At 38.4% G+C, this 15,728-nt stretch overlaps 1 protein-coding gene across 1 annotated transcript in view; it reads right to left on the bottom strand.

Annotated features, from left to right (window-relative positions):
• THADA (THADA armadillo repeat containing) overlaps positions 1–15,728 on the bottom strand; it is a gene marked incomplete at its 3' end in the record, with an annotated part of 166,742 nt that overhangs the window by 35,810 nt on the left and 115,204 nt on the right. Inside the window, exons 30-32 of the mRNA XM_081998208.1 lie at positions 13,435–13,520; positions 1,161–1,570; positions 710–831 (exon numbers count right to left, since the gene is read on the bottom strand). Coding sequence (XP_081854334.1) covers positions 710–831; positions 1,161–1,570; positions 13,435–13,520 — 618 coding nt within the window. The remainder of the gene's footprint in view (positions 1–709; positions 832–1,160; positions 1,571–13,434; positions 13,521–15,728) is intronic.

Genomic DNA, 15,728 nt, shown 5'->3' with positions numbered 1-15,728 from the left:
CCCTAAATATTCTACATTGGTAACACTGGGGTACAACATTTATATGGCTTAAAAAAAAGAGACTATTAGAAACAGCATGGTCTTGGCCTTAGAGCCTGGACACTTTAACTCTGTTTGTCAACTCCATTATGAATGGATGGACACAGCTTCTAATTCAGTCTGAACTACAAACTGGCTCCAAATTTTCAGCGCTGTCTGCTGACTTTACAGTCTGATTGAGGCGTGCAAACTCTAAGGACTAGGGTTAACCATTTCTGCCAATCCAACAAGTGAAATCAGACCTGTCACTCCTTCTACAGACTGTCTGCAGATAAACCAGGATAGGACGGATGGCAGACTCACAGCAAACGAGTGTATGTTTGGATCGTCAATTCTATGTGTTAGGGCGTTTCCCAGTTACCATTCAGGAAGAGCTATGCTCACTGGCTATCATCTGACAGCCGGAGTAATTTCTTAACTCAGGAATTGTATTACTGGACATTTACAGGGTGCTTGCCAGTGTGACTTGTGGGCCATTTTAATAATTCAGATCCATGTCTAACTTCTCCGAAAAATTCTCATCAAGAGCTCTCTTTATTCAAATAAGCCACACTCACTTTTCTGAAACATGGATTTTTAAATCAACAGATAGTCCAAAACCAATAAATTAACGCTTCAACATTTAAAGTTTTTAAAATATAAGTAATTTAACATGCACGACAGACCATACCTATTGAAGATATCTACAATGTTTAAACTCCAGGTTAAGAGCTCATTTGGATTCATTTTTACAGAGCATTCAGTCTTTGGAAGCACATTTCCGAGATCCATATTATAAAGAATTTCCAGCACCTGCACACACAATTCACAAACAAAGAATTTACAAACAATCTCAACATGAACGTGTACATTTGAGATCAATAAAACACTGGCTTAAAACCCACTCCAAGAACACAAAGGTCCTCTCCTGACAGCACTAAGAAAGGAAAGAGGAAGTTCTTGCTTTTATGCAAAAATATCTGTTACAGAATTATAGCACAGCTCTTACTCAATGTAAAAAAACCCCAAACCACTCACATACCATTTAAAAAACATCATGGATGTTTTAAAAATATTTTTTAAAATTAAGAATATCATTTACTGAAAACATATCAAATGTCAATAAAATAGCACCTTCCTACCTTGAAAAAACACTGGAGATTCTTTTCCTTCAGAGCCATTGTGAGAAGAGTGCCTTCCAAATCAATGAGTAAACACAATACACCTCCTCCTCCTGCAATCTGCTTGGAATTTATTTGTTTCAACCACAGCAATACTGTTTCCAATGCAAGCAAACGTACTTCATGAAACTCACAGTGAAGGAGGTGAACTATTGTCAGTGATGGCTTGGCTATGTTCTTTGCAAGAGGTGAACTGCTGCTCTGGATGTCAGGACCTGCAGTCACCGACAGCACCGATATTACAAGTTTGGTGATGCTCTGAAGATACTGTATCAGTCCTGGTACTGCAGATGAGTAGGGAATACCGGACACCAACTCAGAATCTGAAATAACTCTGTTCATCTCTTCCCAAAATCCAAACAATTGCATTCCTGAAATGAGAATAAAACTAAGTAAAGTGACAAATATATGATGTTACCATCTCTGCTCCAGACCATGAAGTGATTCTGAAGTTGAAAAACATCAGGTATGCAAAAGGTATCACGAGGTAAATTCAGGCATGAAATTAAAACATATTTCATCATTTTAAACTGATTCTGAAACAGCTTTCCTAGATATCACATGTATTCATATCTAAAGAGAAAGAAATAAGGACAGAAACTTTCATGAAAACTGTAACTTGTTCAACACATGGGATGAAAAGCTTCAAACAACTTAAAAAATGCTGCAGTACTTTGCAGATTGTCTGATTGTCTGTCATCTTTACCAATTATAGCTGTTCGGTAAGTATTTCCTTAAATCACGCTACTAATACAGTCTTGCAAATGGTACATGCTGTGCACTTTGCCATTGTAGAAAATGATTAACACAAACGAACTGTATTAAATGTATTTGGAAAAAAAATGTAAGTCATTTGGAAACCTCAAAAAGCACCAAATAAAAATATGCAATCACATTATATTTGAGAGAATGGCTCTAAAATCAGAGATCAGACTGGAGAAAGTGCTGTCAGCCTACCCAGCTGCAACCGAAATCAAGAGAAATGATGACAGGGCCATTCCCATAACACTGAAAATCCCATGCTTTGCATGGCTTTAGTCCGAGAAGGTTACTATTAAGAAGATGCCCCTTCTATATAAACAAATCTGCCCTGTGTGTATTAATCTAAAGAATTTATCGGTGGTTCGGTAAATCCAGTATGCCTTTCCTATGGCTATTAGCTTTGAACAGCTAACGCAGCTGAGGACAGAGGAGCTGCACTGACATCTCGTGTCAGCACAGGGACTGGGACGTTTCAGTCCCTCACAGCGGTGCAGCCTGCCCACGGGGCACAGCCCGGCTCCAGAACCTGCCGTAGCGCACGGCCACCTCCCGCGGCCAACTAAAAGGTCCCTGCTACCTGGGACGCCAGGGCGTTTCAGGCTCTAGCAAAGTTGGCAGTGTCAATGCAAAACAAAAGGGGGGAAAAAAAAAAAAAAAGCTCTCACACAGGTAAGAGTGAAACCCTCACATGCTGCCTTCTCCATCATCAGCAACAATAAACAATTTTGTAATATCAAACCCAAGATTTTTGCCCAGTTGTTGGTATAGCTTGTACTGCAAGGAAATTAGTATGCTATATCCCACAGAATTCAAATAGAAGCATGAAATAAGGGAACATCATGAAGTAGTACAGAAAAGAACACTACCGCTGGTGTTGAGGGATGTTAGAAGTTTGGAGTTTTTAAAATATCAAGATGAATTAAAGGTAAGTACAAAGATTAAAGCCAACTTACTTGGGTTTTTCAGTATCTACAAGAAGACCAGTCATTGCCACCTAACTTTCCTATTTTTAATTAAGCACTGAGTACTACAAAAAAGCCTATCCAAGTATTACCGTTGAATTGCTGAATCTGACATAAAGCTGCAACACAAATATGGATTCATTTTATTGCCCATGAAGACATTTCCCTAATCCTTCTATTTACAGTTAAATAACCTGCCCTTTCATATTCAAATTCTTCCAAAGCCATCTTAATTTGTTTGACATTTACATAGAAACTTGACATGGTTGTACACTGTCTAGGATACAAGGCAGAAGCATTTTCTGAGTAATTCTGGACAAGCTTCAAAGAAATTTGGTATTTGGAAAAGATTTTCAAGATTTTCATATTACCTAACCATTACTTCTGTCATTCATGTTTTCACTACAGTTTCTTTTCTGAACAGGCTTGATGTAGTCAAAGAAACTGCAATGTCACCATGACCTGTGTCATAGCATAATCCTCTAGATGACACAGGTGGCTTCCATCTCATAACATGCAAACCTGTAGATTTTATTTCCTACATTTTCTAAAACTCTTCCAAAGAGACTGGCATTACATACTGGCATCATAGCATAAACTAGCATTAATGCCTAATGTCACATGACAAATATCCAACTGCCAGAATTCCTTAATTTCTGAACCACTCGGTTGCCCTGGAGAGTGATTAGGCTGTTGTCCCAGTTATTACACACCCTGACTCCAAAGACACTGGTTTAACAACAGAAATAATCCCAGGCAGTTGGAGAAAAAGGTTCAAGTTCAAGTGCCTCCGTTCGAGAAGAGAAACAGCTTCAGTTTTGGAGCCCTGCACCCTCTCAGCTTCCGACATGCTTCCCTCCGCAGCTGCATTTCAGCAATACACAAGTCCACCAGCTCATCTGTTCAAACCAAGCATGTATTTCTAAGTATATTGCAGGAGAAGGGCTTTTATTTCCTATCAACGTTGCTTTACGTTGAGGTATAGCTATCATACCTGCAAGCAGTACCATGAAAACCAACAGGATGGAAGGGTCAAAGCTCTAGGGCAAGGCAAGGGAGAGCAGTATTAGGTGGACAGAAAGAGATAGAGGTAAATATTAGGGAAAGAAGGGAAGGGCGGCTGTCATTTGGTTGGTCTCAACATTGCCAACTTTGCTAGAGCCTGCAACCTAACATCAGAGAGAGTGGTGACTCTTCTCTTGAGTCCAGGAGCTGGCCACGCACCAAGCTTCAGATCTGATTCAGTAAACCTTCATTTGAATTGTGTGAGGCCAGCCTAACTTCACTCCGTCTTTTCATCTTTGAAGGGGAAAATTATTTTCATACAAAAAACATGGCAGAGCTACTCACTCCTGGAACTCATAGTTTGCAGAGACTGCGATACAAGACTCTTCTGCCACAGATCCTCTTTTTCTGTACATATCAGATACTTTTTCTGGTTTGGAAGCCTTCTGGATGACTTCTGTTTTTCCCACGTAATTGTGAAAGACTGGACACTCTGGCTTATGTATTTTACAGAAAGTCTCTTTAAAACTGGATGTCTCGACAGCAACGCTGTCAGCAAAATAAGACTGCATACTTGCTTAGCCTCCGCACACCATAGAGCAAATCCTTTTGCATACATCTTGTGCTCCACATACTCTTCAACACTCTTCTTTCACACAAATATGTACAAAAGGAAAGAAAGCCTCTGTCTTATTATGCAGTGGAAATATTCCTGCTTTTCAACTTCATCACTAAGAAATCTTTCCTGGCTTTCATGTAAATATTTTCTCTTTTGCTTAACTTTAAGTAAACTCTTTTCTTTGGCTTACATCAAAATATCCGACCAAACCAAAAAAACACACTGGTTCTCAAAGTAAATGTCTGTCTCTGTTGTTAGGATACAGTAAAGACATACTTTTATTTACAAACAAAAATCATTGTGCAGTTTGAACGACCAGCTGCTGTGAGAAAGAAGAACAAATTTTGGATGACCATACAAGGATCCTGGCAAACAGCAGTCTTGTCCAGGATGCTGATACATGCAAAAGAGTCCCCAGGAATTAGGTGGATTTATTTTTTATTCCCTTAAGGATTGCTTCATTGGTGGGACAGGAAGAACTTTGGCTGTCTTCTAGGAAGGGACGCATCTTACACAACTTGGTTCTCCACAACACACTGCATGAACATCCCACAGTCTTCCTCAGTCCCTTTAATGTCCACTATATTGAGATATGCATACAGCGTCTATGACACATCATCTAGGTTTGAGGGTTGTTTTTTTAATCCTATTTATGATCAACTGATGTTCACAGTCACTTATATGAAGTTAAATGATCTTTCATCATCTGAAAATAAAGAGGAAAGGAAGAGGAGCAGAACAGAATTAGCAGACCTGATGAATCTCAAGCTACAAACCTCCTCAAAGTTTAGCCAGCTCCAAAACCTGTGCCCTGCCTGACTTACTTCTGCTCTTCTCTGCAGTGGCATACAGGCACTATTCTATAGTATGTTCCCAGAATCACAGAATCATTAAGGTTGGAAAAAACCTCTAAGACCATCAAGTCCAACCATCAACCCAACACCACCATGCCCACTAAACCATGTCCAGAAGTGCCATGTCCACACTTTTTTGAACACTTCCAGAGATGGTGACTCCACCACCTCCCTGAGAAGCCTGTTCCAATGCTTGACCACTCTCTCAGTAAAGAAATTTTTCCTAATATCTAGTCTAAACCTCCCCTGGCGCAACTTGAGGCCATTTCCTCTCGTCCTATCACTAGTTACTTGGGAGAAGACACCAACACCCACCTCGCCACAACCCCCTTTCAGGTAGTTGTAGAGAGCGATAAGGTCTCCCCTCAGCCTCCTCTTCTCCAGACTGAACAACCCCAGCTCCCTCAGCCGCTCCTCACAAGACTTGTGCTCCGGATCCCTCCCCAGCTTTGTTGCTCTTCTCAATTAAGCAGATCCATACAGTAAGGACAGAAAAACTTCCCCACTCAGTAGGTGACAAGCTGTCAGCTGGTGGACAGTTCAGCTGATCTTTCATCTCAGAGATTCTACAATATTTTCAAGTGACAGGAGTCATCTGAATTCCTTTCATATTGAAAACCTAAACTTGTTTCATTGCCTTGCTAGCTGATATACCGGATTGATTATGTATTTCTGTTGGATTTACGTAATTTTACAGTGGCTGTCTAGGCTACCAATTGGACAACTCTGTGTATCATGAAGTGTGTATTGTGTGAGGGGCTTTTTTTCTGTATCTGTGATTATGATACAGCTAAGTATTTTCACACTTCTAGATAAATATTGAGATCAGGTCCTGTATGAAGCCTCTTAAGCATCCATGCCATCTTCCGTTTTCCTACTAGAGGCTCCAGAAAAGAACAAAGAAGGGAAAAAGGGGAGAAATTATTACCGACATCAGAAAACCTACTGACACTATGCAAAGTCAGGCAAAAACTACAAGAGCAGCAATGAAATGCTGCTGTGTCTGCAGTACAATGTTATGGGAAGGGGTCCAAGCATCAAAAATCTGAATATTCACTAAGACCTGCAAGAAGTTGCTATTATTTATGGACTGAGATGATGTTAAAATCCTTTGCACTCACAACCTACCATCTATCCAAGGGTATCTAAAGAGATCATGTCAAATAGAGAGAAGGCTGAAAAGTAATCAGTGCCAAGAAGAGATTTTCCTAGACAAATATTAAGGAAAAGTATTTTCTTTCATATTTTCCCTTTTTATTAAAAGTGGATTAGGTAAAATCACTGGTAAATGGAAAAAAACCCAAAGAGAACAGAATATCATATTTTATTACAATGTAGAACTAAGACAACTGTGATGATCAGGAAAAGGACATATTTTAAGCAGGATGTTCTCTTTTAAAGACATCTTTGACATCAGAGACCAAGGATCAGTACTCACAATACAATACAAAACTATAAACAGGAGTGATTAACAGAATCCACAGATAGTATTGTTGAGCATCCTATTGCATTTTGTATAGTGTAAGGGAAAGTTTTCACTTGGAAAAAAAAAGGGCAAAGAAAAAAAGGATTTGATCTGGACACTGAGGCTGCTGTTTTTCTTACAGCTTTTCCACTTTCTTTGCATTCATAGAAAAACACAAACCCCACGGAGACAGTGCAAGTCAGTCAGTAGCACATGTGGGAATCCAAAGAAAACCTGAAACAAGATTTCAGAAGAATGAGCAGTCTCTGTCTTCACTTGGGGGCAGAATTTTAACTGCTAACATTAACAAACATGATCAACTCCACTCTCTCCTAGTGTCACCTATTTCCTGTAACACCCTTCCCTATTCACTGTTCAACACAGCATTCCAGCAATGTCATGCCCTACCCTCCATAACCTTCCTCCTTTCACTGTGCTCCCACAATCTTCCTGAAAACACTTTTACTTTCCTCCTCTCATCTCTGTGCCACGAGTTCTGCCTCCGTCATTTCCCTGACTGCCTGTTGGTTGTTGCACACCTTCACCTCCTTTCTCCCAACATTTATTCCTTTCAGCCTTGGTCTGGCTGCTTTGTCTCTCTGGCTCACACTCACTTTTGAGCTGTCTTTTGGCCACCTTGACATAGTATGTCCCTCACTTGATCTGCATCTGTCTGTGCAACTCCCAGTCACTCCCTGGCTCTTGGACCTCCAACAGTCCCATCCAACAATCCCATCTTCAACTTCTTCATTCTCCTGTCTGCATTGAATTAGAATATTGGCTACCCCACTACACCTCCTTTTGACTTGTCTAATTTAATGTCAGTAGGCATAGGCCATTTAGATGATTCTACAAACATGTTTTAGATCTTTACCTTCCTTGAGTGAAAATAACAACACTGACCAAGTGTCACAGTCAATATACTGGCACACAAAGTTTATATAATTTCTTACGTAATAAACAAAAATTGCTTTCAGTTTGTTCAGATGGAATTTCTTAAATTTAAGCTAATTAGACCAAATAACCAAAACATACACTAACAAGCTGCCACTGTATGGCCACACTTCTTAGGGATTTAGGTAAAGAAAGTTAAAGTATGGCTAAAATAATCAACCTAGTTATTCTGGTCAAATTTTTACCACTTGCACAGTATCAGTTTTCATGTTAGCCTGCAGAAAAATTTGTTTTAGTTACCATTTAGCTTCTTTTCAAAATAAGAATGAATAAGAAATGCAATGTAGAAAAAAGTAGGCACAGCCTTCAAATGCTACTTAGAAGTCCTACAAATCATATCATTCAAGCAAAACATGCAAGGGATTTCTACTCAAAAAATAATTTGTGCTTTCATCAAAGCACCTAGAAGGTCGATAATGCACACTATTTCCACCAATACATTTTATAGCTTCTAATAAAAAGGACAAATATAACTAAGAGAATTACATTGCAATGTATGTTATTTAAAACACATATTTTGTCATATTTGAGAGCATAAAAAAAGGACAAAACCAGCAGACAGTTGTACATAACTGCCCATGTTTCTGATCTCAAACACACATGTGCGTGGCATTTTTTGCAATTGTTTCTGCTATTCATGAGCAGAATTTAAGAATCTTAGCTAAGCCACATCTACAAAAGGTTTAGCTGTTTGGAAGATGGTAAGAAAATGGCAGTCTGTTTTGGCAAAGTTTCCCGAAAGAATATATTAGTGAGAGCGGAATACTGGCTGCTCCATTTTGATATCAAAACAATCTATTTATGCAGGACTAATTATGTAAATAGTGAGTAAGTACTCTCACTGACGACAACAACAGTGAAGTTTGGTTGATCTCAAGAACTTTTATAATTTCTTCCACCTCAAATGTAGAAAGGAAAAAATGCATGGTTAGACTTCACGTGGCAGCTTCTGCTAAATCACAGATTCATCCTATTTAACATCCTACTTAAAGGTTTTCTCTTTCTCATCAAAATTGAATTTTGAAGACGCTATACTCGATAATAAGCCAAACCAGCCAGGAGATTGACAGCATATATACAGAATAAAAGAACAACGAGAAAGGATTACCTTTAGCAAATTTTTCTTTCATCTTTCCTCTGACTTCTGTGCTACACCCCATTTAATTTACATTGATGTGCTTTATGGACACAACACACTTTATCGACAAGAGTCCTTTTTTTTTTTTTGAGCACAACCCTGGATAAAATGCACTTTTATTAGTCAAGTAAATTTTATCAAGTTGCATTCATTTTTCACTTCACAAATTGATAAATTACTATCAGAAAACTGTTCTGAAAAGCCAGCAAGAAAGTGTGACCACTTTATCTTGGGGCATTCTTCCTCTGTTACAGAGAGGAAAAGCATCCCAGATCTGAGCTTTCACTGGAATGTCCTGCTCTGGCTTCACTGCTGCCAGCACTGCTCTCATCTTGTTGTTTAGCTTCAGACACCAATTTCCAGGAGAACACCTGAAAGCAGAAGCATCTGTGATGGATCTTGTCAAAAGTCTACCTATTCAGCAGAGGAATCTTACCCACTGAAACACTGTATCACAGCATAGCCTGTCTGCAGTCTGGCCTTCTGTCTCTCGCGCAGCCCGTCTGAACACATCAGAGAAAAGTGAGTAACCTCAGACGCACGTGGATCTGTAGCACTACAGCTTAATAGACCTCTCCTGACTCCCACTGACCAAGGCTTGTGAATTTACAAATAGTTATAAACACAGCTAAGGCTGGAGACATTCTCACCTGGAATCTGAGGCATTTTCCCCCTCCAAAGAGCCCTATGGAGTGTTATTTACTTCCTCCAGTAATGTTGCAGAGTGTGAAGTTCAAGAACTTCCCTTTATTCCTCCACCACCCACTTTGGCGCTGGTTCACTTCTGGAGGAGTAACTTCACTGCTTTTTAGCAGTGTTCAAGTGCCAGAAAATCCTCTGGAAGAGGACTGCGTTGTCCTACCCATTAGTCTGGAAAGACCCTGGACATCTGTGATTCCACATCAGTAAAAACAGTTACTGTGTAGACAATATCAAAGAGGTATGCAATAACAAATTCACTGGATATTATTAATCACTGTTACTACTGACAATAAATATTAGCTCATCAAATAATCCTAGATCTGGTAAGAACTTTGGTTTGCTCTCAATGAAGGCAACATTAGTATTTTTAGTTATATATTTTAACCTTTCTTTTTTAAAGAAAAGTCTTGATTTAGTTTTTTTCCCTGAGTTCCAACTGCAATTGATAACTGAAAAAAAAAAAAAAGTAAGTTTACATAGTCTTGGCATTATGTATTGTCTCCACACATCAGAAGACCCTCAGGCACATCAGGAGCTGGAAAAAATGCTCTAGATTTTGCATATCAACTCAAGCAAAGAAAACTGTATTTTTCCCAGTGGTGTGAATCAGGCAACACTTCTATCCAAACCAGCTAATCAGAATAACGGGGGGGGGGGGCTTGTTTTGTTTTAAGATAAATAATTATCATTTGGCCAGCAATAAATTTTTAGCTGGACAAGATGCTTTTGGTATCCATTACTCTCTGCCGCCTTCATCCAACATTTTAAATTGTTTTGAATTTGTGAAGTAAATTCCCTAAGGGCTGTCCTGCACTTTAAGAGACAGATTTTATTAATTGGAGACAACAAATCACTTACAGAAAATAATCCTAATGTAGGAAAGACCTAGGCAGGGCTGTACTCTGAAAATCTCTTTGTAATTGTAGCCCCTTTAGACAGGCATAATCAATTAGAAGTGGTCTGATTTTAACCAGTTGCAGGCTCATTACATTGCATTCCTGTTTCTGTTGATGAAAATCAGTTTCAGCCCATGGCCTGGAACTCATATACAGCACTTCCTGGGGCCTCTTAGATAAACACATCAAGAAACAGTCTTATTTGGAATTGTCCTTCACCCTTTATTCATTGAAATAACTTTACAAATCAAGATTAAAATAGAGAAAAATTGGCTCATAACCAGAGATACATGTATATGAGTAAGACTTCTAATCTCAGGAAAGTATAAAGCTTCAGTTAATAATTATTCCTTACAGAACATTTAAATGTGAGACTCAAAACATTCATTTTTAACTGCTGAGTTCAGTCTTTCTCTTACTGTGTCATGGGACACTCAGGTTCTATTTAATATAAACATATTATTCCTTCATTTCAGAAGGGCTTCAGCCTGTGATATATAAAATTGTCCCTAATGTATCTTCAAGTTTTCAAAACCGTATTTCCAGTCTGCGTTTCTACTCTCTGTAGACATTGCCTACAATATATCACTTTAAACCTATATAGGAATCAAACTTTTAAGCAAGACAATACTAATGAGCTATCCTTGAGCAGAGAGAGTCTGCAAAAACAATTGCTTTCCTTCTACAGAAATTGTACCTTACAGCACCCAGGTTTGGAACAGTCCACAAGAGCTTTGAAAAATAAATGAATCCACTACAGTCAGTAATCCATCCACAGCACGGTGCAGTCCCTCAGGCTCAAAGAGCTATGCACAAGTCAGGGGCATTAAAAAGAGTTTTCTGGTGTGCAGAGGTCAATAAAAGCCTTTGCAAATGTGCAGCAATTGTTTAAAAACCAAAACAGACAAAAACCCCTCAAGATAACTGAAACAGGAAAGAGTCTCATAAAGCAAATGTAATGCCCACTAAGTAAGCAAATGAGGCGCCTCACCTGGAATACTGGCCACTCCTTCATAAAAGAAAATACAGAAACAGTGTTGAAGGGTGAGTGACGAGAATAATCAGAAACAGAGGAAAAAAACATCATATGAAGAGATTACAGAAACACTGGGACGAGTCATATTAAAAAGGAGATGGACAGAGTTAGAGGATCATGATTTAAAAAAATTGTAAAAATTGCCATTCCAAAGAGGATCTATGTTCAAAAAAGTAGTACTCAAATGAAAAAGGATGATGAGCCCCAATATGGTTGAAGGGTTTTTTGGGGGGGTTGTTTTTGTTTATTTTGTAGATGTAACACACAGCCAGACTTTTTAATGTATTGCAAAGGATAATCACCAAGGCCAACGGCATATCAGGATTTAAGAAACTTTACTTTGTATAAATAACAAAGATAAGTAAATATATATAGTAACGTAAGAATTACTGATGGTAAATATAGCCTACTCAAAACAAACATTAAGGAGTCGAGAAAAAAACTTACCCCTTACAGGCACGCTATATTGAAACTGCTTTATACAGGGTGGTTTGTTCCTCCCTATGAAGCATGCAGCCCTTACCTAGTCACAAACTGTGGTCAGCACCCAACAGAATGAGACCTAAGGTGCAACATCATCTGAACAGTACATCTTGACATCTGGGACCCATGAGAGAGCATGACTCTTCAGAGCACATGAAAGATCTCACCCATCTCCAAGAGTCCCCAGTCACCCTAATCGTCTTCCTCGGATATAGTGGAACCCACATCACATATTTTCTGTATGTCTGTGCCTCTGTTATAAGGGCTAGATTCTGCATCAACCTATCTGAAGTTCATTTCAGACTTGTTCATCACCAACTCATTTTCCTGACAACTATCACTCTTCATGGGTATGTGGTATTGCCAGTCCTACCCAAAACTGAGCAGCAATTTGAACTGTGCATTCACAAGAAATCACACAAATAGCAAATAAAATGGAACCACTTCTAACCAAAGTCTAAGCAAAAAAGCAAAAGGAATTAGTTTTAAAATGAAGAGTAACCCCCAAAACAATACTACCTGAAATAAAGAACTGTTGCAATGGCTTAAATGTGGTGTTAAAATTAGTCATTAAGAATTTTAATGAAATGAAAGAACTAATTGCCTTCCTGGACTGACATGGTAATTTATTACTCACTTGTTCTTAAGAAATGAACAAAACAGGCCCACAAGGGAGCTAGTTACAGTTGACCGAAAGTTGCCTACACACAGTGACGCTTGAAAGGGTATCCGTTCCTCCATACCTTTGTTTTCCTTATTGTTTACAGTATGCTTTGTATTGTTGCAAATAACACCCTGCATCATTAAAACCACTGATAGTTCTGACTGGTCCTTCAAAAACTCCACAGTGATACAGAATCAACGTAAAAAAAGAAGTTTGAAGAAGCTCTTAGAATTATTTCTTATAAAACTTCTAAACTTGAGAAAACACTGTTTCTCTGAAACACTTTCAGGTGTCTCATGAGGTAACAGCTTCATGGCTTTCACAAAAGGCTGAAGTGGCAATATTATGGGGTTTGGATTTTGTTTGTATTTACAACCTTGGATCAGAAAAACATTTTGGAACACTGGAGGGATCTCTTTTGATGTTACACAGTTCTAGGATTAAGAATACTGCAAGATCATCACTTCAAGCTTTGACATGAAGCTGTACCTCATTCTTCTCATCAACAATCCCTAGGACTAGCTCTACAGAAGGCAGAATAAAGGGCCCTTTTATAGAAAGCAGCTAAAAGACCCCAGCATTCAGTAGATACCATGAGTACATGTAATATATTGTTGTTTCTCTGGATTCAACAGAGGTCAGAAATTTCCCCACAGATATTCCATCCAGTTTATAGAGCAGTACGTTTGACTTACCTTGCTTTTGAAACTTCCCCAGGTGAGTACTCAGCATCACAAGGACATCAAGATAGGCAGCTCTGGTCACCAAACAAGGATTTAGCCTAGAAAAATCAAATTACTGAGGATTAAATCCTTGTAACATCCATGCTCAGAAACAGCAGTGAAACACAACAGCTTAGTGTGTCGATTTTACTTAATTAATGAAAATCAACTACTGATCAAGTTAGACTGCATATGCAAAATAACCAGGCCAAGTTATCCAAGCTTCACTTCCTAGTCCATTCTGAATGACAGTCTCCCTAGAAGAATGGCAGCACCCTTCCTCTATCCATTCCACCAAATCGCAGTTTATACATTTCATTGTTATTGGATGAGTGGCAACTTCATATGTCTTTGTTTTGTTTATAGATAATGTGTGTAATTAAATGCATTAACAAAAATAACTCTTCAGGTCTTATTGTTACAGTTCATAAAAGAGAAAGTTTCCCATGAAAGGTACCTGCCACATCTTTTCAATGGCGCTCTCACTGTTCTGATGAAGACCACAAATGCATGCATGTTTTTAAAATTAGGTTGGGGTTTTTTTTCGCAGACAAGATTATTGCAGATTTTGTGTGTATAATGCAAATTAGTAATAAGCTACTTTCTACTCTACCTCTTCAAGTCACAAGTGATAAGATATTTTGTCTCCAATTAGAAAAGTAAAATTAGGTTATCATCTTAATTTTTCTCTGTATTCTCTCATACATACCACTGTATGTTTCATCCTGGAAAACGTTTCTTAAACGATAACTTAATATGTGAACAAACAGGAAATCCAGTTCAAAACACAAACATTATTCTGATGAGTCCAATGGGACTTGCATTAAACCAAAAACTTTTACAATCAAGCAGCACAAGCTTAAAGTATGACTAATTCTGTTCAGTATTTAATTTTTATTTTATCTGGCACTTTCTTTGTATGCTTATCTTGGTGTCTGAAACTCTTTCAAAAAATTGTTAATTAAAATGTTCCAACAAACATTCTCAATTCTGTAACATCTTTAAAATTCAAGAAAAAACTTCTTCAAATAAGATATGTGATCATGACATAAATATGAAAGGTCCAAGGTTCTTGCATAGAAGTTTGGCAGCTGTATTCGCCCACGGCGAGTTAGTCTATGATCCTGTTAAAAATGACAACTTTTACCAGAAACACTGCTCTCACCTTCAGTAATAAACTCTGTAATAAGCCTAAATTATTTATGCTTACTTTTATGGTCTACAACATTAAGCATTTACATAACACACAGCAGACTACATGCTACCAGGATTTCCTCTTTGGAAAATATTTTTTTTTCTTTTTCATAAACAGAGACTTTTTAGACACTTTCATTACTAGTGAAGCAGTCATGAACCTCCCAAAACTTCTTCATGCTTGCTTCTTACCACTCGTCTTAAAGCACAAGAGCTAAAAGCCTGCCTGCAGAGAAGATGCACATCAATAAGAACTGATACCATACGAAGACAAAGCAATTTTAGTATGACCTATTTTGAAAAGCTGTATTAGGAAGACTTAATTTCTGTCCACCCTGACTAAGCGAACCTCTCTCCTTGATCTTGGGCATCCAGTTGTCGCCCAGGTTGTTCTTCACAGGTCTGTGTGAAAACACCACTGAGAAATATTTACAGGGTTAGGAGCTCAACCCACAAGAAAAGAGTGCAACAGATTAGTCAAAGGCTTAGAAGAAAAAGAAACAGAGACGTCTCTCACAAAGTACTCATAAAACTGACAACAGCAGCCATGACAGATTTCAATTAAGATGAGGAACATAATGGGCCTACTGCACTTCAGTTCCCTTGAAAAATGGAAGACTCACTTATTCTTCAGTCACTTCACTGGACAAAAAATTTCCAACGTACAAACTGTGCCTTGGGAAAAACATGGCTGACGCAACCTCTACTGAAGAAGTGACAACAGTAATACTGACGTGTTTTTTATTCTGGTCCAGCTTTTAAGCATTTACCACTTCATTTTTAGTATGCGCATATGCATGTTTTGATTTTGAAATGAGGTTTTTCTAGCATAAAACTTGCCAAACGTTTGTTCTTGGCTGGCTCCATTGCTCTGGTGATGCTAGTGAATTCTCAGCCGTATGTGCCAGATGGACACAACAGGAAATTCAGTTTTCCAAAACCAAAAAATTTCAGTGTTGTTCAGACTGTAGCAGAAAGCTCAGTCTTGAAGACAACCAAATTATGATCTGTATAACAGACCGGACAGCCAAAAATCACATGCTGAACATTTCAAATGATGCACTGCACAGTAT

The sequence above is a fragment of the Phaethon aethereus genome, assembly GCF_964289735.1.
Source record: "Phaethon aethereus genome assembly, chromosome: 3".
NCBI classification, from domain to species: Eukaryota; Metazoa; Chordata; class Aves; order Phaethontiformes; family Phaethontidae; genus Phaethon; species Phaethon aethereus.
This window is presented reverse-complemented; position numbering and strand designations above follow the sequence as displayed.